General features: G+C 45.2%; 1 protein-coding gene across 4 annotated transcripts in view; it reads left to right on the top strand.

The window, feature by feature from the left end:
• VPS53 (VPS53 subunit of GARP complex) overlaps positions 1-24024 on the top strand; it is a 125459-nt gene that overhangs the window by 57974 nt on the left and 43461 nt on the right. For all 4 annotated transcript variants that reach the window (XR_003791911.1, XR_003791913.1, XR_003791912.1 and 1 more), the window contains exons 12-13: positions 7854-7955; positions 14169-14263. Coding sequence is in view for 1 of the 4 variants with exons in the window: in XM_029211579.1 (XP_029067412.1) it covers positions 7854-7955; positions 14169-14263 (197 nt within the window). In the remaining 3 variants the exon portion in view is untranslated. The remainder of the gene's footprint in view (positions 1-7853; positions 7956-14168; positions 14264-24024) is intronic.

Raw genomic sequence — 24024 nt, 5'->3', positions numbered from 1 at the left:
CAGCTGGGTGTGCCGCCTGCATCACACGGCTACCCGCTGGGCAGGGTGGGTAGTGCACCGGGTTGGGCTCCGGGAGCCAGTAGTCCAGCTCACTGTTCAGGAAATGTGTCCCGTGAAAAGTGCTTGAATAACAGCACTCCTAAACACCTGTTTTGAGCCATTCCTCCCTTCCTTTGGCTGGGCCCTTCTTCCCAGTGATTTTGGTTTTACATTTTGGGAGCTCAAATGTCGCAGGGGAACGAATGGCCGGCGCTGTGGTACCTGATGACCAGGAGACCTTGTAAACTCGGGGCTGTCCTGGGACACGTCAGGTCTCACCTGTGCTAGGAAATGCCCCAAAGGTCAAAAGAGCTAGAGTAATGTGGGCTGGGAAGGCCCCCTCTACACCAGGTGAGGCTACTGTGCAGGGTAACCATGTAGAGACCATGAAAAACAAGCAGGAGCTGAAAGTAAGTTTGCAAAGACAGCGCTTTTTCTGTGGAAAACTGGTATAGGAATGTCAAAGCAGCGGTTGGTCAGCTGTTAACCAACTTCTGTCTGAGGGAGGAGAGGGCTGGAGGCACCTGTTCTTTGGGGCAGCCCAGCCCCTCCACTCTCACCCGCTGCCAGGGCCACACTCCTGGGCTGCAGCCTTCCATCTCCTGGGGGTGCTGCGCTCTGCGGTGCCGCTCATGGTCACTAGGAGCCCCTGAACCTTTCCCACCAATCCCTTCCTTTCTGGACTTCTGGTTTTGAAATTTTCTGGCATAATCGATTTACAGAGATGTCCTCCAGTTGCTCAGCTGTTGCTTGCCTCTCCTATAAAGTTTGCAGAGAGTTTCAGGTTACAGATCCTTGGCCAGGAAATCCTGCTGAGCCAGGAGCTTTTCATTCATCCCTCCAGTTGGTCAGCTGTCTTCTGCACAGACTTCTCCAAGTCACTCAACGTCTTTAAGTCAGCTCTTCCCTCAGACTGTTCTTTGTCACAGTTATCGTGACCCGGTGATCATTCTGCATTTTCCAAGTCCCGACCATGGCTGCTCCATAGCCTGTGAGGATTTTCCCTTAAAGATTAGTTTCTAGAAAGGCAACAGAACTCCTCTGGCCTCTTCCACAAGGCAGGCCAGGTCTTGGAGAATCGGTTCACTGCAGCCCTGCTGTGGGGAGATGTGAACGCTGTGCTTCTCACTGTCGGTGATGTTCACTCTGACCCTGGTCCTGCCAGCACCTTGCTGTGGGCAGTTGGGGCCACACCTTCATCAGTAGCCTGTAAGCCTCAGCATCAGGGACCCCGATGGATTTAGTCATGACCACTGACCATGCTCCCAACAGACAGTGTTGGGAAGAGGCTGGCCTGGCCTGGGCCAGGAGGGCCACCTGGCCTGATGGCCACGCTAGCTGCTGGATACCGCACCTGAAGACTGGCTGCCCCTTGTCTCCTCCCCGTCGTGCCTTGATCCCAGGATATACCTTTTGGAAAATCTTTTGTGGTCACCATTTTGTTTCAGGGTATCAGAACTACAAAATGAACCAGAGTATATCATAATACCCTTTAACATATGCCAAATTTCATAGAAAGTTAGCAAATTCCTTGGAAGATTATAGAGCAGATAAGAAGTCAGCCAAGGAGCCAAGTTGACCAGAGACCCTCCCAGGCCTGTGCCCTTCCCCCTCTTCACTTTATCACTCAGGTCCTTTTAAGACCCTTGGTGACTGATTGACAGTCAGACAGTGAGGGTGAGCTTGAGAGGGGACAGGCTCACCTGCAAAGACCTTCCTAACTGATCCATGTGATGCACCATCTTTTGCTCTTTTTTTGACAGATGCTATTTGACATCTGTTAGAGATCTAGACTGAAAGAGCCTTAAGGACAGGGCTTGTTTTGTTTTTTACTATTCCAGCCCCAACAAGCTTATAACACCCTGTGCTTCACTGTTACTGGAAGAAGGGAGTTGCCAAGCCTTCTAACTAATTGCCTAAACTCCTGACCCTTTAGAAGGGATTTAAAATAGTCTGTAAATTAAGGGACTTCCCTGGCAGTCCAGTGGTTAGGGCTCCACGCTTCCAGTGCAGGGAGCATGGGTTCGATCCCTGGTTGGGGAACTAAGATCCCACATGCTGTGCTGCACGGCCAAAAAAAAAAAAAAAAAAGTCTGTAAATTAAAATGCCTTGAAATTAAAAGCAAATGTCTAGGTATGATTTAACTATGCCCACGTGCATTATTAGGGACTCGACGATTAGATTTAAGGTTAAACATTATATTCAGCCTCTATGAAAGCACTGAAGTGAAAATCACCTTAAAATGGTGAATTTTATGTTAATTATATCACAATTTTAAAATACCAAGGGTTTTAGAAAATATTGTCTGAGTTTAGTTATAAATCATCTTCATGTTTCAGGTAATTTGTTTACCAAAAAGAGAGACGGGGGGAGAGTAATACATGCTTGTTAAAGCTCAAATAAATTCTAAAAGAACAATCTCTTCTTTCTCAATTACTCTAAATCCCTCTCGCCAGAGATGTGCACTGTTTAACAACTTGGGGTATAATTTGAGACTTCCAAGCATACACGTGCACACGCACGCACACACACACACACACTGGCTTTTTTTGTTTGTTTTACAAGAAAACAGACAGTGTTGCCCATGTGTCTGAAGAGGACTTTATTTAGTGCTTCTCATGTGATCAGCATTTATCCACAAGTGTTTTTCAAGCTCCGTCTTGGTGCAGGGCCTTGGGAAAAGATGAAAAATTGAATCAGACAGGTGCTTATGTTCTATTAGGAGAAAGAAACTATGCATAACTGTCACAACATAAGATATGAACATGGTGGTACCAAGAACAAAAGAGGGGTTCCAGTGATGTTAAACCAGGTGCAAATAGTCCTGTACTTACCGTCCTATCAACTGAAGCCTCCAAGCCATCTCTTTAAGAACAGATCAGGAACTGGGCTGGAGTAAAGTGTTTATGGAATGAGAAATGCAGAAATTGTGGAACTTTCACCTCATAATGAAAGCTCTCTCCTCCAGAGAAAGCAAATAGATTCATCTTAAATTTCAGAATTCCTTTTTTGATAATTTGAAGTGTCCAGCTAGGCCTCAGACAGGCATGTGTGCAGGCAGACCCAGATATGGATGTACTACTGACTAAAGCCTGACCATCTCTTCCCAACAGTAAATTAGACAGCTTGGCTGGCCTGTGGCCCTTGTGGTTCTGAAGGTGGGTGTGGGGAGTCCCATGGGATTTAATTAGTAGGAATTAACTTGCCGAATGAAGAATTTTTCCTTCCTGTATGGACTTGAAATCAACTGTCATCATAGCAAAAAGAATGAATCCTTTTAAAATTGGAAAGTCGGTCATTTCTCGGCAAATTTTTGGTTTCACTTAGCAGCCCCAGAGCTCATGGACTATGTCATTTGAGTTCTTTCAAATCTAAACCTAACCTTGTAATTCTCTGTGGGCTCTGACAGCCACAGAGCAGGAATGAGAAGCATGGTCTGGTTGGCTCCGCCCGAGGGGCCCTTACACAGAAGGCTGAATTGTGCCGGTGATGGCTCCCTGCAAAGGCTTGTTCTTTTATCACAGCAAATCAATCTGAGCAGTAACATGGCCCCCTAAATAGCAGGAGTCTATGTCCACCCCTCAGGGTTTTATAATATAACATTTGCCAGTAGGATGGTGGTACAGGCGTTACTTTGAGGGCTTCGTTGGAGACTAGGGGAGAAGGATGAAGCCTTGTAATTTGATGGGTGCATTGCTTTCATTTCCTGGAGAGCTCCCAAAGAGACGGTATAGTAGGGACAGGATCTCACTTGTGATTAAAAAGAATTCTTTCTGTGAGTCTTCGAAGCCCTGTGCTCCCCGCTCTTTCCCTCCGGAGAGTTGCTTCACCGAGAGAGGCACAGCCACGGTTCTGCCTTCGTGACTTGCCCACCCCGATTAAACACTAACGACAGCCCCCATGTGCTGAGCTCCCCCTACGAGCCGACCGTTGTGTGAAGCTGCTCTATAGACATAGTCATGCTTTGCGTGCGTTACCTCATTAATTCTCTTGACAGCTCCGTGCGGTGGGTGTTGATATCCCTTCACGTTGCAGCTAGAAGGACTGAAGCGTGGAGAAGTTAAGCCACATACCCAAGTGGTAGAGCCTGGGCGCGAACCCAGCCCCGTCCCTCAGTCAGTGGTTGCACCAGCCACACAGTTGCTCGGGCCAGAAAGCGCACGACTCTCGATTCCTTTCTTTTCTTCCTCCTCACATCCACTCTCTCACCAAGTCCTCTTGACTCTCTCTCCTAAAGATGCCCCAGGTCTGGCCACTTTTTTCCATCTCCACAACTCTAGCTTAGCCCACTCCCACATCAGCCCCACCTGGCACGCTGCAGCAACCTCTTCACACTCTAAAACTGGATCCTACCGCTGCCCTGTTTAAAACCCCCAGTGACTGCCCAGTTGCCGTGAGAAGAAAACCTAACCTTTCCCACGGCCCACAACAGGCTGTGTGACTGGTCCTGGTTGCCCCACCCCCTCACCCTGACCTACTTTCATTCCAGCCTTTGCATGGGATCCCCCTGGTGAGAATGCTCTTCTCCAGATCTTTGTCCGGCTGGCTCCTTCTCCTCATTCAAGTCTCTGCTCAAAAATCCACTCCTCACAGGGGCCCTCTCGGATCACCATATGAAGAAGCCCTTCCCCAGCCTCACCCACAGCCCAGCCCAGTTCCTACATTGTATTTTCATCCCAGTGCCTCCCTTCTTTATCTTGCTCACTGCTGCATCTCCGGTGCCTAAGAGTGTGCCTGGAGCTGAGCAGATGCTCAGCACATGACTATGGAATGGATGGCGTCACGTGCTGGTCCCTTTGCCTAGAAAGCCCCGGCCATCCCGTGCCTCTCCCACACTGAACTGTGGAGCATCCTTCAGTTCTGGCTCAAACGTCGTTTCCTCAGGGAAGTTTTCTGTGACCCTCTCTTGCATCCTTTCGTCACCTTTGCTTTTCCTGCAAATAATCACATATGCTTGTGTGATTATTTGGTTAGAGTCTGTCTCTCCCACCTGACTGTAAGCTCCTTGAGGGCAGAGGGTGGTCCACCTTGCTCCCTGCTGTCCTCGTCCTGCCCAGCACATCCCTTTGTTGAATGGGTGAATGGAGGAGTGAATCCCTTTTCTGGTATCAGCTTGGTCCCCGGTTGGAATGTGTGTGCCTGAAATGAGCAAGAAGTTCCTGAGTGCCCCTGACTCCCTGGTAATCTCATCAGTATGTGACTAGAGAGAGACTGCGGGAATAGGAAAGGCACCTTTCCTTTTGGGAATCTCCTGACCCGGTAACACCAACAAGTAGCCCACATTATACTGCCTGAAACGTTGCTCTGCTTTTTCAGTGTTGCCTTTTATGTTTCCTTCTTAGGACTTATGTCCACCCATTGGATACCCCACCGGTGAGCATGGAGCCCAGGAACACCCTCAGTCCACTTCACCAATGTCCCCTTTTTGTCATATTTCCAGTAACACATTGTTTTTAAAATGAGGCCCACCTGTATATAATTGTGAGACGTTATTATCAACCCTGGTAGACCTAGCAATAGATGAGGAACCTTTGGTTCAAAAATTCATATCCTGTTTCTGTGGCTGAGTGATTTTGAACAAAGCTTTTCACTTCAGTTGCTGGCTTGCTCTTTACACCTCCAAAGGACTGAAAGACTCAGAATCATAGAGATTCAGCTCATCAGTATGATCCCCAAACCCACTGTTGAGCCAGTGGGATCAGGAATCCAGTGCTACTAACTAATTTAACTTGTTGTTGAAGCTTAGATTCCCTTTCTCACCCTCACCCTAAAATACCAGCAACCCTCACAGAGACAACTAAAACTTAGAAATATGGCTTTCAAAGAAACATTTCTAAAAATATCCTAATTTTGAAAATGAATGTAAATTGCTTTACATTTATAAGGATTTTTTTTTCCATATCAGGCAACGAAGCCATAGTTCGGAGTGTATACATTTGAAATGTTTGCTGGGTTCTTAGACCATATTGTTTCTCCAGAGGATACCACAAAAATCATTGTCCTACTACTGATTACCTAGAGCTAATACATTAATCACAGGGCTTTCTTCATACCCCAAGGCTCTGTCTAGCTACATAATAGCATCCAAGTGTTTGGGCCAAGAATTAAGTAGATTACATGAATGTAAGTGGAATTGCCTTAAAGCCTAAACCAGACACAGGTGTGGTTTTTGTTTTTGTGTTTAAGTTTTATTTTTCTGGGTTGTTTGTTTGGTTCTTTTTTTCTTCTTCTTCTTCTTCCTTTCTTTCTCTTTTGGTAATATCTTCAGCTGGTGTCCTGGCACTTGACAAAGTCATTCACACACTGTGGTCCATCTGCCTTCCCTCTTGGCGTAGGGATTAGTTCAAGCTGCTCCACTGATATATGCTCAAATGTCATAAGTACTTTTAGAAGCTCCTCTCTACCCAGCTTCTTGTCTCCAGAGAGTCATTCCTTTCCCCTTCCCCTCTTCCCCAGCACCAGCCAATCCCTTTTATCCTGCTTGTCCACTTAGTTCCCCTTCTGCTAGAACTCCCAGCTCCCTGGCATAAATAACATCCTGAGGTAGAATTTGTAAAAAATTCCAAAGATCTGCCTCGATTCTGTTGTCACATTGGACTCATCGTCGGTAATATGTACCCTGTGCTTCTCCTAGGGTTTCACATGCTTTATCACATTTAATCACTCAAGTAGTCCTGTAACTCTATCCTCCTCATTCAGCAGATCGGGCCGCCGGGGCTCAGAGAAGCTAGGCAGTTTGGCCAGCGCAGCAGCGTTAGAGCTAAAAACCCACATCTCCTGCCTCCAGCTTTCCCACTAGCCCAAGGTCCCACTCGATGACATCTTTTGAAAGAATGGTCGCATTCAGGAGCTGGGAAGTAACTTCTCTCAAGGTTTTATTGTGGTTGTTGTAATGAGACTTATTTGGGAAGGGACTTCTCTCTATAATCTAGAACACAAAAGATTAGCTCTATAGTTTCTTTGTTAAAAAAAAAATTTTTTTTTTTTTTTGTCTGTTGGATCTTCGTTGCTGCGCACGGGCTTTCTCTAGTTGCGGCGAGCGGGGGCTACTCTTCGTTGCGGTACACAGGCTTCTCATTGCGGTGACTTCTCTTGTTGTGGAGCATGGGCTCTAGGCACGAGGGCTTCGGTAGTTGTGGCTCACGGGCTCTAGAGCACAGGCTCAGTAGTTGTGGCGCACGGGCTTATTTGCTCCACGGCATGTGGGATCTTCCCGGACCAGGGCTCGAACCTGTGTCCCCTGCATTGGCAGGCAGATTCTTAACCATTGCACCACCAGGGAAGTCCTACAGTTTGTTCTTGAATTCAAACCCATCTGGCATTTTTACTCATTCATATTTATGAAGACCTATGACATGCCAGACACCAGAGATAGAAACAAGACATGTGATTCCTGCTGTCACAGAAGCTAGTGGGGAGAAGACAAATAAATGAGCAGTTGTGGCATTTTAGTAAATACCTGGGTAGGGGACATACCGGGGTGATGGGAGCGTGTGACTGGGACTTATAACCCAGACTTGACAGGTGAGAAAGGCTTCCCAAAAGAGGGGACTTCTGACTTGAAGACTGAAGGATGACAGAGAATTTTAGGCAGCTTGGGATTGGGGTTGGGTGGGCAGTAAGGTTTCAGGAAGAGGAAAAAGCAGTGTGAAGGCCTGGAGGTGAGAATGTGGTCCAGGTTGTCTCAGTTTTTGCTCATTAGATCAGATTTCATGATGTAGCTGTTGGAGCGACTTGGAAAAAGCAGATCAGTGGGGAAAGCTACTGACCACGCTCAGAAAATACCTATTTGTTTCTCACATCTAATCAACAGAAAAAACTCGAGTCTCCACTCGCATCCACCAATCCCTTCCTAGAAGATGAGCCAGCACCAGAGATGGAGGAACTGGCGATGGAAAAAGGAGACGTAGAGCAAGTAAGTCTGGTTTGCATTTCCCTGTGCAACCTACCTAATGTTTGTTTCTGAAAATGGGTCTGCTTGCTCTAAATATGATCCCTTGGCTGCTGACTACATTCAGAGATTACAACCTTGGTGGTCTTTATAGAAGGCCTTGATCTGAAAGTGCATTTAGAAACCGGAGTGAAAGAGCAGCCCTTCCTGCCCCACCCCTTGGCTCCCGAATGGCACACCGGCCTTAGCAACAGGGCCAAGCTTAACTCTGCCCTGCCTCCTTCATCATCTCCCAAGCTTGTCAGCTTAGCTTTCCATTGTCCCCTGATCTGGTCTGGTGATGACATGAGTGGCTGAAAGATCCCGGGTGAAGTTAGCAGCACCGTCAGCCAGCAGAGGTCTCCGCTCAGCATAAGCCGAGCACCTTAGTCTGGAAGCCGGTGGAGAGGCCTGGAAACACCATGGTGACCAATGGCGTATTTGGAGAGTTACTTTTCAGAGCACACCAGCACTTTCATTTCCTTCAGCTTTTTCTGTCCAACTCTAAATTTCCTCTCCCTTCATCCCACAGAATGGTGTTTTTGTTTCACTGCCATTTTATGGTGAGAGAGCTTAGAGCAATAAATCAGGACTTTTCCTGTCTGGATTAGTGATCCTTCTTTTTAATTTTCTACACTTGGCTGCTAGAGGATTATTTTATGGTATTGTTTTTGCTCCAGACATCACCGAAAGGGAGGCCTACTGGGAAGAGCAGCTCTGGGAAACCCGTAGCCACGCACTTTGCAGTTAACCCTGCATTCCTAGCATGGGGAGGGTAGGTGTACAATCCTGGCAGGAGCCAAGAGAGCAGAGTTTCCAGGAGGAGTTCTGAAGTGACGTCATCAAATGTGTCTGATCCATCGATTAAATAATTATAATAACATGGATGCCTCACATTTTCATGGTGCTTTATGGTTTAAAAGTCCTTTCCACGCTTTACTCCCTTTCATCCTCACAATGCCTGCCTTTCCTTTTATAGGATTTTATATGGGAGCTGCAGGTTAAGTGACTAGCCCAGGGTTACACAGTTTGAAAGTGGAGGAGCTGAGACCAGAAGCCAGGTCTAGAAGTCAGAGACTAGAATTCCTTTTCTGGCGTTCCTTCTATTACATCGGTGATGTCTCCCTGAAAAGTGGAGGACATAAAAATGCATCCCGTGAATGGATAAAACTGAAGGGATACCTTGAGGCCGTATCCCAGAGATCTATGGGATTAGACGTAATTGATTTAAAGCCATCATATCAGCTAGGCTGGGAGAAAACAAAAGATTTCTTCTAACTAAAGAAATGCGTCTCTCACATTTTGGGAGGAAGGACTGGGGTGGGAAAGAAAACTCTGGGTGTGGAGCTCATCCTTCCCATGTATCCTCCACCCGCGCTTGGCACCTGCACCCTCTGAGCTGGCCGTGTGTAACTGGAACGTTTTCAGGGCCCTCATGTCTCCCCAGTACAAGTGGCTGCCATTGTCATGTCCAGAATTGTGTAGCTGAGCACTCAGATGGCTGCCGTGAAAAGTTATCCCTTTTGCTAGTCATCTCTGGATATTACTAAACTGGATTATGATAGCCCCCATCAGCTACAAAATCAGTTTTGCCAGGTAACATATGATTTTTCTTTCTTGTGGAACTTTTTACTCATCTTTTAAGCTTGAGGTTACTGTCTTAAAGACAAAGACCTGCTCATTCTAAGGACACAGAACACAGGTACACGGGGTAAAGCAGAGTCACGTGATGGGGAAGATGCCAGACTCTGGTTTGCCATTAGCTGCCTGCATGACCTTAGGTAGGTTTTTACTCTCTCTAGACTTCCCTCGTTTCTCCATGTATAGAGAGAGCCAGTGGTTTTCCAGCTGTATTCCTTGGTGCCCTGTCAGATGTCACTGTGGGGAGTTGGGATGAGACCAGGGCCCCACGTCCCTCCAAATACAGCAGTTCTGTTTTGAGTCACTTTTTTCATGGACTTCCAGATAAAATTGCTTTTGGATCAGGGGTTCTAGGTGTGTTCAAAAAGAAAGTACTGAAAACCCCTGGACTAAATGATCCACCCACAGCTTCACGGGCTGTTACTTGTTAGTAATAAAACTTACACGTCAGTGACTAATGACTCCTCAGCTGCCATCCCGACCTCCCACCACCTCCCCAGCACCTGTCCCACTTGTGGTTGATGATGTGGGAGCTCAGGACCCCCCTTTTCCCAGCCACTCGCTGGCTTCTGGAGCTGGGCGCACAGGAAGATGAGGAGCCAGGTGGGGCGCTCAGGGCAAGCCCACAGTGCACTAGCGGCAAGCTCGGCCAGAGGTGGCGGCAGGCCCCAGTAGTTGTCCTGGGTTACCCAACCCACTGCATCACTGCAGTTGGCAGACGGGTGGCCCTCGAGGTGAGGGTCGCTCCCTGCTCACCACTGCAGTTAGGCTCTGGAGGAGGGAGCGTGAACTTGAAAAGAGGTATTTAGTTTGAACAATCAGTTGCCAACATGTTCCTGATGATTAAAAACTGGCATCTGAAGAGGGACGGAGGGTACTCAGAGTATAAAAGGAAGAGAGAAGAAATAAGGAGTTTCTGGTTTTAAAAGGTACCCTTCTGGTGATCCGAGCAGTTAGATTTAATCTGTTTACACTGGATAGTAATAAAAGGAAATGGGACCAGCTGCAGACCTCCTCACTGTGACAACAGTAACCTTTTGTGATTCCATCGAGCTCCAGGAGGACATAGCTTAGACATCTGCAGCTTTTGGACGGAACCACACACTCCCGGACCCAGCCTGAGTGCTACTGCTAAGTGACTTAGTGTATTCTTTAAGCTGAGAGCAGCCCTTTGGGGAGCTGGACGGTACACAGGGAGGCACCAGTACGAGCCGAAATTCCAGCCCATTTCTTCTAAATATGAGCACAGCTAGGAGGCAGCCAGAGGCAGGAGGCAGCCCTGTGGAAAAAAAAGAAAACAGGAAACTTCAGGCAATCCCTCCCATTGTTCCCCTCTTGCTTCCAACTCACTGTTGAAAACACTGTAAGAGGACAGAGAGCCATGGCGACAGGGCCCTCCTCACTGCCAGGAGTGCCGTTAGCGGGCAGAGGCTGGGCGGAGTGGACTCCCCTGTGGGGACGGGGGTCGGGCCACCTGCACTGTCTGGTTGTGCGGCTTTCTGAGCCACATCCAGAGGGCTCTGTGGGGCCTCATCAAGCACGGGGCCTCTGGGAGACTGATCAAGATGAGTTTGTTGGAATATCATGTAGTCATTTTCCTTAATCATTAGAATCTATGTTTATACTGAATGAGCTCTTCAGACTTATCCATACATTTTTATCATGTATCACTTTTGTACACACATAAAAAGGAAAATATAAGCAAAATAAATAGGTTAAGATATTCCCAAGACTTCTTCACATTCAGAGTCTAACTCTGCTGAACCACTTAAAAAAAAAAAAAACTTTTTATTTTGAAATAATTATAGACTCATAAGAAGTTGCACAGAGAGGTCCTGGGTACCCACCTCTCAGCTTCCCCCAGTGCTGATGGCTAACATAACTATAGTGCGTTATCAAAACCAGGACGTTGGCTCTAACCCCGTCTTCACTCGGGCGTGGATGTCTGTGTTTCCCCACGGTGTGGTCCTCTAGGTCATCCGGAGTGTTGGTGATATGCCGTTTCTCAGAATGCTCCACTACTGTACCTGGGATTATCTGCCACGTTTTTTATTGTTATTTTAAACTGTTTTTCTTTTTTAATAATGTCAAACTTAGGGAAAGTTTTAAGAATATTACAAGGAACTCTCAACTATCTTTCACTTGGGTTCACTAGTTGTTACTATTTTGCTACATTTACTTTTCCATTTCCTCCCCCCTCCCTCTCTCTCTCTCTCTCTCTCTCTTTCTCTCCCTCCCTCCCTCTCTCTCTTTCAGAACAAGTAAGTTTATAGGTATCACACCCTTTGCCTCTGAGTATTTCAGTATGTATTTCCTTTTTAGGAAATATATTCACTTAAGAAAGATTTTCACTTAAATTACTACAGATCAAAATCAGAAAACTTAACATTAGTATAATACTATTATCTCATTTACACTTATATAAATTTTATAATGTGATTCAAGAGTGATAAATTGAAACATTGTCAGTAGTTGGAAAAGTACACATAAATTAGTAGGTAAATAAAGCCAAATACGAAATACACATGTTGATTTAAAACATGACAACATTCTGTATTATATAAACTCCCATTTATAATTTCCAGAAGCTATCCTACAGATGTGTGAATATTTTTGTCAAGGGAAGAAAATATACATAAAGGGAATAATTATAATATTTATGAAGATTCTGTTTTAATTAATGAAAAGATATATGGCTATAGTGGCCATATTTTCCAGTTCTAAAATCAGGATATCTAATCCTACAGAAGTTATTCAGATTAAATCACACTTGTCTATTCATTTATCTGATCATCTTATTGAAAAGAATAGAATAATTTTTTTTAAAAGGTAACTGACTTGGAAAATGTAGAACAAATAGATAAGGACCATACCTTCACAACCATCATACTACATCATGGATCCCTCATTTTAAACTAATGGAAATGTGGAAAAACTCCTAAGGCATCTGTGAAATGAAGTGGGACTTTGAATCCAGTCAGTTTAAACTCAATGAACCCGAACTTGAGAGCCTCTTACAGTCTCAGCCTAAGGCCTGACTTTGGCAGTGGCTTCTGGATGATAAGAGAAAATAGCCCAGACTGTAGTTATTCTTAGGAAGGACCAGAGTTTCTTCAAATCCTGCAAAAAAAAATTAAAGACATGGAACTCTTAGAAGGTGAAAAGGGAAGAGAGTTAAACATGAAATTAAATGGGATATATCTACAGTTGACATTTAATTTTTGGTGATCATTACCAGTTTTTACAGATGCTTTTAACCATTACAACGTTTTATTTGTTTTCAATTACTAGAAGAAGGTAATCATTTCTGTCTGTCATTAGTGGGCTTAGCTTTTCCTCTTTTTATTAAAAGATACGAGCCATTCAATTCAGCAGGTGTGCTGTGCGTGCCAATTTATATCCAGATTGTACTCTTGTATCAAGCCCAGCAAAGGCTCAAGGACCTCTGTCTATTTTCAGATACCAACAGACAGAAATAGATAGAATTGGATTTTTTTTTAGGAACAGAAAGAAATATGTAGGAAGATCCTTGTTTATTTTTTAGATGTTTTGAAAGGGAATTTAAGTAGCAAATAATAGTTTTTAAATGCTTGCCTGCCCGGATGACCTTTTTATCAGTGGTTTCCCAGTTTCAGCTGGGGACCAGTACTGATCCAGGTTTTAGCTGGTGCAAGGCAAAAAATAAAGACAAAACAGCCAGCCTGTGTGTCTATCTCTTTGTCTTTCTATCTGGTGTAAGGTCACCAACTAACTGTCTTTTCTTGGGAAGGACGGCCTTTATGCGACTATTTTCTCTTATAAAATGTTTGGGTATAAAAGTTCTTTTAGGAACTTGTGGTTAGAGTAGAAAGTAACGAAATAAAAAGTTAGCAACCCTGTGTTGACCCCCTACTTTTCTTTTTTTCTTATATTTGTTGGTGAAATTCAACAGTCTTAGGAAGCACCGCAAGACAGCAATGATCTACTAGAAAGAGTCCTGGTTTAGGAGACAGGAAACTTCACCATGTGCCTTGAGGCAGGCTGCTAACACCCTCTGAGCCTCCCTTTCTTTAGGTGTAAAATAGTAGTAATAATTCCTATATTGAGGATTGTTTTGAGGAATAGATGAGATATTTCGTACCAAAGTGCTTGGCTCATAATAACAAGCAGTAAATGGAGGCCTTTACAACTGGATGGTGTGAAAGCACTTTATATGTTCCAAAGCACGGCACAGCTCTGCGGTGCTGTTATTAGCTAGAATTTACATTTTGAAAACATCAGTCAGATGATGAAGAGCTTCCAAATTGAAAACGCATGTGTTATCAAAGTAGCAATAAATCTTTCACCGCGCAGAGCACGTAAATGATGCCAACAAAGCTGGCTTATTGTTCACAAACTGGCATGACTCATAATACAGGACATAGTCTCAGTCTAGTTACGCTGAGTGCTTCTTATCTGTAAGTTGGGAGTGAACTTTGAAGGGATGTTTTCTTTGAAACTGCTTGAAAGTTTGCGAAGATGGCTCAAGTATAGGGTTTCTTTTTTCTTCTCTTCTTTTCTTTTTTTTTTCCTTTACAGCCAAAGAAGCCTAAAGCCCCAGACAATCCATTTCACGGCATTGTTTCCAAGTGTTTTGAGCCTCATCTCTACGTGTATATTGAGTCCCAGGACAAGTGAGTGATGAACATTTTGCTGCCTTCTGCATATCTCGCTCCTTGGGTCAGGGCTGGGGCCTCACAAGGGCACAGCTCCTTCTAGAGGTTGAAGGAGGGACTTGGGGCACCCGTTACCCTCCCTGGAAACCTGTTAAGGATGTTTTTCGGCCTTTTGAGTGTTATCATGTGTTGTGTCCATAAATCTCAGAAGCCTGAGTTTGACTCTAACAAGGTTCCAAACAGGTCCCAGCACCTACTTCCCAGGTGGGCGCTGAGCCCGTATCCCACTCTGTATGTCAGCCCGTGAGGCTTTACAATGTCAGGCGCTGGAAAGTGGAGAAAGAAAGCCTCATCTCTAATGTATATGTTTTCAAGTATAATTTGTTTTAACTTTTCACTGTGAAATCATTTAGACTTACCAAAAGGTTTTAAAAAGCTCTCATATACCCTTCGCCCAGAGAAATGTTAACAGTTTACATAACCGCAGTTATCCAAACAGGAAGGTACCCTTCTCCCACGAACGACCTTTCTCTGGTCCAAGATTCAATCGTGCATTTAGTTGTCAGGTCTCGTTAGGCTCCGTTGAGCTGGAATAATTCCTCAGTCTTTTCTTTGTCGTTCATGACCTTGACACTTTTAAAGAGTGTTTGACCAGCTATTTTGTCCAAAGCCCTCAGTTTCTGTTCGTGATGTTTCCTCTTGATTAAATCAAGGCTATGCACTTTGGGCAAGAATACCACAGAGGTGACATTGCGTCCTTCTCAGAGCCCAGTGCGTGATGTCAGGAGGCATCTCACCTGGATTTGTCCTGTTATTGCTGAGGTTGACCTTGACCACTTGCTAAAGTGATGTCTGCCAGCTTTCTCCCTGTGAAGCCACTATTTTTTGCTCTGTAATTCATAAGTATCTTGGGGGGGGGGATACTTGGGGACTATGTAAATATCCCATGTCTCATCATACTTTGCCCGCTCATTTTTCACATCCCTTGATGATTCCTGCCTGAAACAATGATTACTGTAGTGTTTGCCAAACGTTGATCGTCTGTTTCTGTCATTTCTTCTATGTTTACTCATTAGGGTTCTACTATAAGGAAGAGCTTCCTCTTCTCCCCCACTTGTTGATTTGTTTGTTTTTTCCTGTTTGGGCTGATGTGTTATATTTTCTTTGATGAATTATCATCCATTTAACATATGTGCTTTTTACAGAGGGGCTCCAGAAAATGTTTACAAAGCAGCCCACTGCAGCCAGGCTCCCTCACAGCCAGAAGAGTATGGTCATGTTCCAGTATCCATTGTTCATGCAAAGGACAGAGATCCCTCTTCATCCCTGAATCTCTGTCCACAGCCAGAGCAACTGTGGAAGGCCCTTCCATGCCGGAAGGCACATTTTGGAAAGGCCCGGTTTCTGGAACAGGCCGAACTGACCAGAGACAGGCTGGTCCAGGCTCTGAGGAAAGGCCCGTAGCCTAAAGAACACACGCTTGGGAGGACCAGACAGTGGGTCACACAGGGAGGACAGCAGCTGTGAGAAAGTTCTTGAGGGGAGTTCTCGGGGAAAGCATTTAGGTGCTGAAGTCCAGTCCTTTTTTTTTTTTTTCCCCTAATGCTTCCTTCAGTTTAGCACGTTCTTGCTTCCAAGTACGTTTCAAGGGTAAACCATCAGCTTAGGAGAGCATTTCAAACGGCTATTTGTGTCTTAAATGGAACATTATTGTTATTCAACGATTTGATTTCATATCAATAGATTGCTTCTATTCTTCTATTCCCTGATGACAAAATGCTTCATACGAAAACCCCAGAAAATTATCTTTGTAAAAGCGCTTCTACGTTAACGAAAACAACCTCCTCACCGCCCCCCACCTCACACAGAAGAAGTTGCCTTGACGTTTTTTGCCTTGTAAAGGCCCGGTTTTCCTCCTGCTCTCTGTCTATTGGGCTTGTGTCTGCAGGCGTGCAGAAGGGCGGTAGTTACTATTGCCGTTTAGTCCTTTGAAAACACCCTCTCTTCTGCATTCACAAAGTTTTCTCTCAGGATATTAATAAGACACCCTTACGGGGCCGGAAAAGGAGCAGCTCTTTGCCTGTTACATGAACAGGTCTTGGAGCAGCCCACCCGTATGACTATTTTGGGACAAAGCCCTCTCTTCTCTTATCAATCCAAATTCTTATTTTTTAAAAGGCTTAAAAGCTATTGGGTCCAGGGTTTAAAGTGCACATCTGAGATAACCATGTACTTTCTCAAAACTTATCTGGTCCAAAGAGTCAGTTTCCTGAATTATCTGGTGTAATTCTGGGATCTACTCTTTTCGCATGGCCTTGATTCGTATAAAGCACACTCATTGTTCGTGAGACTTTGGGCAAAGAGCCAGCCCTCCCTTCCTTAGGGACTCTCCATTTCTGTATGAAAAATGCAGTGCTGGCCCCTCATCCTGCCGTCTGGCCTCGCTGGGATGTTTCCACAGCACTAGTGCAGTAGCGGAAGCTTCTCGTAGGAGAACTGCGTAGGCTGTGCTGTTGTCGCTCCAGAATAAACAGCAAAAGCTTGAAGTAGAAAATAGAGTTCAAGAAATCCATTTCCTCGTCTGTTAAAGGAGAGCATCAGACAAAATAATGCCTAAAGCAGCAGGCTATTAACCTCTTTTGAGTCATAGATCCCTCTGAGAACCCGATGAAAACCACAGGTCCTCTTGCCAAAAAAACATCCACATAAACCCACACGCTATTTTGAGCACAATTTCAAGGGGTTCTACGAAGCTCGTCCTCCCTTAAGTCAGAGAATCCTAAGGCTGGGGAAGGAGCTCAGGTCGGGACTGATTTGGGACAAATTACTCCTCTTGTTGTAGTTCTGACTCAAAAATCTGCAAGGGAGGAAAATCTGAGACCATTCACAAGTTCCCCGATGACTGGGACCCAACCCAGGGTAGTGGAAAGAGCATAGGCCTGGGTGCCAGACAGACCTGGACTTGAGTCCGCGCTCTGCACTCACCAGCCTGGGGCCTTGAGCATGGCCCTAACCTCTCCGAGTTTATTTTGTGCTCTCTACGGTCAAGTGAATAATGCCCCCCTCACAGGATTAGCGGTGAGGAATAAATGACGTGACACGTTGTCACTCGGCACAAGTAAACAGCACTCGGGAACTGTGCCTGCCCTGCCCTTCCGGTGATCTTGTTCTGGACTGTCAGGTGGTTGGGTGGCCTGCTTGGTGCTGCCAGCTCTCTGTGGGCTTGGCATGGGGTCCACTCTTCCGTCTCCCCAGCCTCCCACCTGCCCGGGGAGAGTCCTGGCAGCACCTGCCCCAGCCCAAAGCCCAGCCTTGGTAGGAGGACTGCGGCGCCAGTGCCCAGGGAGGAGGAGTGGGGATGTCCCTCGGCCACCTCTTAGCTGGCTGGGCTGAGCTGTCCTCCTGTGCTTTGAGCAGTTTTCTCAGTTTTTGTCTGTGTCCAAGGAGGAAGTTAGTAGTGTCTCTTCTACTCTTGGGGATGTAGGCGTTTTCTTTGGCTGACTTGCAGGAGAGATTTCTCTCCATAGGCACTTTCTTCACTCCATTCAGTGACATTCTCAGTCCAAGAAATTATTAGGGACTCCATTTCTGCCCATTCTCCTGAGTTCCCTGTCATAGCTTTCGTTGAAATAGAGCCCGCCACCTCTTCTAGCTGGGTGAAGCCTAGAGTCTCTCTATAAACTAATGTTGCTTGTTGTTTGTTTTGAATTAATTTCAAACTTTCAGAAGAGTTCCAAGAATCGTACATAGAGCTCCTGTGTATCCTTCACCCAGGTTCCTCAGTTAACAGCTGTCTCTCCCGCCTCTGACACACACACTGACAGACACACACATACTCACGGATATATGCACATACATGTTGTTTTTCCTGAGAGATTCAAATTCTCAAATTGCAGGCAAGATGCCCCATTACTCCTTAATATTTCAGTGTGTGTTTCCTGTAAATAAGGACACAGTCTATGTAACCATAGTACAAACCATCAAAATCAGGAAGGTAACACTGATGCAGCACTCCCATTAAATCCATAGACCCCATTCCCTATCCCCATTTGCCCCAATCCTGTTTTTTATAGATCTCAGATCCATTCCGGGATCACAGGTTACATTTATTTGTCATGTCTCTTTGGTTCAATCCAGAAGAATAATCTATTCTTTCTTTATCTTTCATGACTTGGAAAATTTTTTTAAATTAATTAATTATTTTATTTTATTTTTGGCTGCGTTGGGTCTTTGTTGCTGTGCGCAGGCTTTCTCTAGTTGCAGCGAGCGGGGGCTACTCTTCATTGTCCCGCGCGGGCTTCTCCTTGGCGGACCACGGGCTCTAGGCACGCAGGCTCAGTAGTTGTGGCGCACAGGCTTAGTTGCTCCACAGCATGTGGGATCTTCCCGGACCAGGGCTCGAACCCGTGTGCCCTGCATTGGGAGGTGGACTCCTAACCACTGCGCCACCCGGGAAGTCCCACGACTTGGAAATTTTTGACACGTGTAGGCCAGTTACTTTGTGGAATGTTCCTCAGTCTGGTTCTGACTGATGCTGGCTCATGATTTATGATTCATGCAGAAGTGGTGCCATGTTCTTCTCAGTAACTCTTGTCAGGAGACACACGGTATCAATGTGTCCCACAACTTGTGCTGGTCAATTTTACTACTTGGTTTAGATGGTATTGGCCAGGTTTCTCTATTAATTAACAAGTAATTAATAAGTGTTGATTAACCTTGAAACCATATAAATAGCCTTTTTCTCGTCTTTCACTTACTTATTTTACCATCTGTTAATGACACTTGCCTGAATCACTTATTACTAAATGGTTGCCAAATAATTATTTTTCTAATTCCATCATTTCTTCTACATTTATTCTGTTTTAAGAAACAGCCTTCTCTTTTCCCCATTTATTTGTATCAGCATGGACAGATTCCTATTTGTGGATATAGGAATTTGGATTCCTATTTTATTCAATGGGTTATAGTCATTACTATCTTTTTTTTTTTTTAACTTTATGCTCGAATAAATTTAGTCCTACAGAAAAACTTCAAAAATAGTGCAGAGTTCCCATATTCCCTCTCCCAAGCTCCCTTAGTGTTCACATCTTACATAACTGTAGTACAGTTATTATCAAAATCAGCTAGTAACCATTGGTACAGTACTATTCACTAAACTCCAGGTCTATTTGGATGTTACCAGTTTTTCCACTAATGTCCTTTTTCTCTTCCAGGATCCATCATTTTTTGTTTTAATGCCCAAATTGTCCTGGTTTCGGCCCCTCCCAGCTAGTTTTCCATTCTTTTGCATGCCCCTAGCATGTTTTGAGTACTTTCTTTCTGGGCCAACAAAATATACCAGGCTCGTCTTGTACTTTCCTAACCCAGCCCTGGAGTCATCCATTTTTCCAGGATCCCTTGTTCCTTTGGTGGGAAATGATATTTAGAAACTAAGTCTGCGCATTGTATGTGTTCATTGCTGCTGGGGTGTCATGCTTCTGGGTCCTCTGAGCTGAGAGACCCAAGAAATGTTATGTATGTGTATATCTACATATCTATCTACTTTTATACCTATTTATATATTAAAACCTGTGAGTCTATGCCAGTAACTCCAGTTCTAACCTAACCTCAGGGTTTACTGGAGTGGCCCCTGTCCCATGTCTGTAACTACCTTCTACGGCAGTGAGAAGCTTGCTTCCCAGGATCCTCCGTGTATTTACCTGCTCTGTTTACCTGTGTGGAACCCGTCTCCCAGCTGTGCTCAAGCCAGAGCTTGGCTCCCTGCTGGCCACACCAGAGCCAATTCCTCTGCCCCAACCACTGGGAAGGGGTAGGGGTGCATATTAGTCGGCGCATCCTTGGATGAACAAGTTCTCTAACTTCCTGGGGGTCTTAAGCCGCTTTGCCCGTACTCACCTCCTTGCCCACTTTTTCTGACTACCATCTTCCTCCCCCAGAGCCATCACTCCTGTACTCTCCAGTTAGAATACTGTTGCTGGGAATGTCAGCTGCAGACCCACCAGAAGAAATGGCCTTGGTCATCCATACCTAAGCTTGGTGTGCAGTGTGGTTTTCCTTCTCGCCGTGTTTTAATCTTCCCCTCTGCTGCCACCGCTCTGCAGTAGTCTTTATTCCTAGGTCATTTTACGTATCAGTGGAACTCCCAGCAGTATTTCACATGGCGCCCCCAGAATGCTTATACAGTTCTTGGGTTAAAAGCTCAGGCTACAGGGAAGAGGATAAAAGACACCATCTGCATCCATGACGTGTTTCCTTAAGCTGCAGAGAAAGTGAATCACACCAATAATCGTAATACCATGTATCTGTAGAGCGCTTTAGAGTTTTGAAATCAAAGTATCGCATAGTGGTTAGAGCTTGGCTTTGGAGTCAGACAGGCCCCAGTTTGAATTCCAGCTCTGATAAATTCTGTGGCCTAGGGAAAGTTATCTTATTTTTCTCAGCCTCAGTTTCTTCATTTATAAAACAGGGATACTAATGCCTTCCGCTCAGGACTGTTGTGAGGATTAAGTGAGATTGTATTTATAATGTAGCCAGTGCGGTGCCTAGTTTATAGGCATATAGCCTAGTGTGAGAGAGAGACCAAAAAAAGTTTTTGGAACACAGCATGGAGGGGTAAAGGTATGAACAGTTTGCTGTGGGAATTCAGAGGTGTGTATGAACCTAACTGCAGGTCAGACTTTTCTCAGTCTGTGTCTTCTGCCTCAGCCAACTCCTCTCCTTCTTCCCATCCTCTCCCCCCACACCGTATTCTGTACTTACTTCTGACTCCAGGCCTTTATTCTCTTGCCTGAATCTGCTGTGGAATTTTCTCTCCAGTTTCCTCTGTTATTTCCTTTGTCTAAAACAAATTGGTCATATTGTCTGTACTGCAAAACTAGCATTTTGTTGCCATCTTGAGATCTAAAGATCATAATCATGAAGGTCCTATCTCCTCCAATAGGTCACAGACTCTAGTGGACAGATGCTGTGTCTTTACCTGCTGCAGCACTGTGATCAGGACTTGACCCTTTTTAAACTTTTACTTGATTGTAATTGCTTTAGAGTATAAAAGGCACATCCCTGTGATTCCATTCAACAGGTCAGCATGCCCCGTGTTCCTTTCTCCAGTAGTCCTTCCTATAAGATCCTGCCGAAACTCAGGGTAGTGTTTGGTGCCTGGAAGAAATGGCAACCTTTGCTTTTTTTGTTGTTGGTCTCATTTAAATCTTATACTTGCTGCCCGCAGCGCCTTGTGCACACGAAGTGCTCCATCCATATTTGATTGGATTGCATCCCCTTTGCAAACTCATGAACTTTACCCGTTCCCATCCGGGTGACTTGTCCTCGTCTCTTCTGTGAAGGCGTTTGATTACTCGCCGTCTAGTGCCTCGTGTGGCATAGAAGCAGGCTGATGAATAGCGCAAGATGGAAGTGGGGGGGGCCACTCTGGTCTATTTCTCGTTCACACCAGAGAACAATGTCAACAGCAACCCAAGAGACATTCTGCAAAATATGGAAGATCTTTAGTGTTTGTTTTTTTTTTAAAGAGGAAATTTTGTCTCTGTTCTATGATCACAATTAATTTACAGTCTTACTCATCAGCTTGGCTCCGAAATAGGAGGTAGGTGAGGAAGTATCCTGGCTTCAGCTTCCAGCGGCATTAGAGGAGTGGTTCAGGCGAAAATGCCTTGGAGCTCTCGTCCCTGTTTTGGTTGGCACTGTGGATTCGGAGGTTAGAGTCTCTCATAGGAAGACTCGAGAGGAACCCTCCCCTGCTGTTCCGTGCTCTCCTCCAGTGCACCAGCCCCGACCCTTCCACTCCCATCCCTTAGGAACAAAACGTGGAGGTTGATCCGCCGAGTACGTATTGGGCACCAACGTAACTGGGAGCCTAGCTGCACACAGAAGCTTGAGGGCTGGGCCTCGGGGGAGCAGAAGTAACGTAGACATTATCCCTGCTCTCAAGAATCTCACGATAACATACGTGACACAGAGAAGAAGATTCTACCACTATAAAGCAAGCAGCTTTCACCTTCTCTGCCAACTTCAGCTCATAAGAAGTGACTGGCTACAGTGCTGTCTCAGGAAGGCTTCTGAAATTACCCTGGAGATCAGTGAGAAAGACATAGCCATTCCTGATGAGCATGGCCTACCACGGGCCCAGGATGGGAGAAGGTCAGCATGTTTCCTGAATAGTTGACACCCTCACACTGTATAATGAAGTGTTAAAAAAAAAAAATAGTCGTCAGTGTGTTACAGATGACAGAAGTTGCAATTGAGATAGAGGATGGGTGTGAGTAGGAGTTATCTAGGTGCCTCCTGAGCTGAACTGGGAGGGTGAGTGGACAGGTGGTGATGGGAGAGTCACCAGGGGACGCATCCAGGCAGATGCCCAGAGTCAGGGATAGAGATGGAGCGGAGCGGCAGCTGAGGGGAGCCTGGCTGGAGCATGGGGTCGCTGTGGAGGAGATGTGGGAAATTAAATGGAAAGGTGAGACAAGAGGAGGGTGTGAGGAAGGAGGGTGGACACGCTGGAGCTTTCCAAGGTCAACTAACTCGCTCCTTCTCTGCTTGCTAACCGTCACCACCATCACAATGGACTGTCCTAGGCCTTAAGTTCTTTGAGGGCACAGTGGCTATATCTGGATGTAATAAACTTTCAATAAGAAAAGCTCTTGAGTAAAGTGTCAATTTTCTCCTGTTCCTACTCATTAATACTGCATGTGGTTCTTGTCTTTTTTTTCTTGACTGTTATATAAATACAAAAAAACAAAACAAAAAACACAGCTGAATTCCTGTAGCCTTAGACAGCAACTAAAAAGATGCAAAATGTTAAGAGGGGTGGGAACACCCTCCTCTCCCCCATTTTTCATAGAGCACAACTGTGCAGGGACCCATTAATATAGCCCTGCTGGATGTGAACAGTGATGACTCAGTGTGACTGAGGCAAATTCAGTGACGTTTGAATGGGAAATGGGAGAAAGTTGCAACCATCATCACCACCGTGACCTGGGGCAAGCCTGGAGCGGCTCAGTATTTTCTCTCCTCCCAAGATTTCTTACACCTTTGATTTTGGAAGTTGTTCAGAAGAAACTGCATTAAAGGAGAAAGAAAGCATTAGACTGTTTCTTTACAGTTTCTCTTTGTTTAGTTGTCTGTCTGCTGGGTACCTTTAGGTTAATGATATCTAAATATTTGCTGACATCATAACCTTTTTGTGTTTGAAGAGGTAGTAGGGTAGAGTGGGTAAAAGCATGAGGTTTAGAGCCAGGCTGCTTGGGTTTTAATCCTGGCTCCTCCACTCTCTGGCCGTATGACTTTGGACAAGGTCCTTTAATTTTCTGCACCTCGCTTTTTGAAAAGGAGGACAGTTTTAGTCCCTACGTCATAAGGTTATTGTGAAGATTAAGTGAAGTTCACGTATAAAGACTCTTACAAAGAGCTGACATGGTGCCTGGTACACCATAAGTGTTCAGAAAATGAACACTGTCATTATTTAGGGTTTTCATTTGTGGAAAGGGGAGCTGGTACTGTTAAGGTAGTAGGACCAGCGCACACACTTAAGCGGTAGATTCTAGGCTCAGCTCTGCCACTAAATCGTGTGACAAACTTTCTGGGCCTTATTTTTTTCATCTCTTAGAGGGTCCAATAACACCTTATCTTTCTCCCAGGGGTTTGGGGTCAAATGCGATCATGAAGTGCCTTGAAAAGTACAAAACAGCACACAAATGCCAAATTTTATCACTGCTGTTGTTGTAGGAGTGGTGGTGGTAGTTAATGATATTGATAAAAATGGATCC

This window comes from Monodon monoceros, unplaced genomic scaffold (genome assembly GCF_005190385.1).
Source record: "Monodon monoceros isolate NGI ecotype Baffin Bay Population unplaced genomic scaffold, NGI_Narwhal_1 Super_Scaffold_9, whole genome shotgun sequence".
NCBI lineage: Eukaryota > Metazoa > Chordata > Mammalia > Artiodactyla > Monodontidae > Monodon > Monodon monoceros.
The sequence above is the reverse complement of the archived record's forward strand: the minus strand, read 5'-3'. Positions and strand labels throughout refer to the sequence as shown.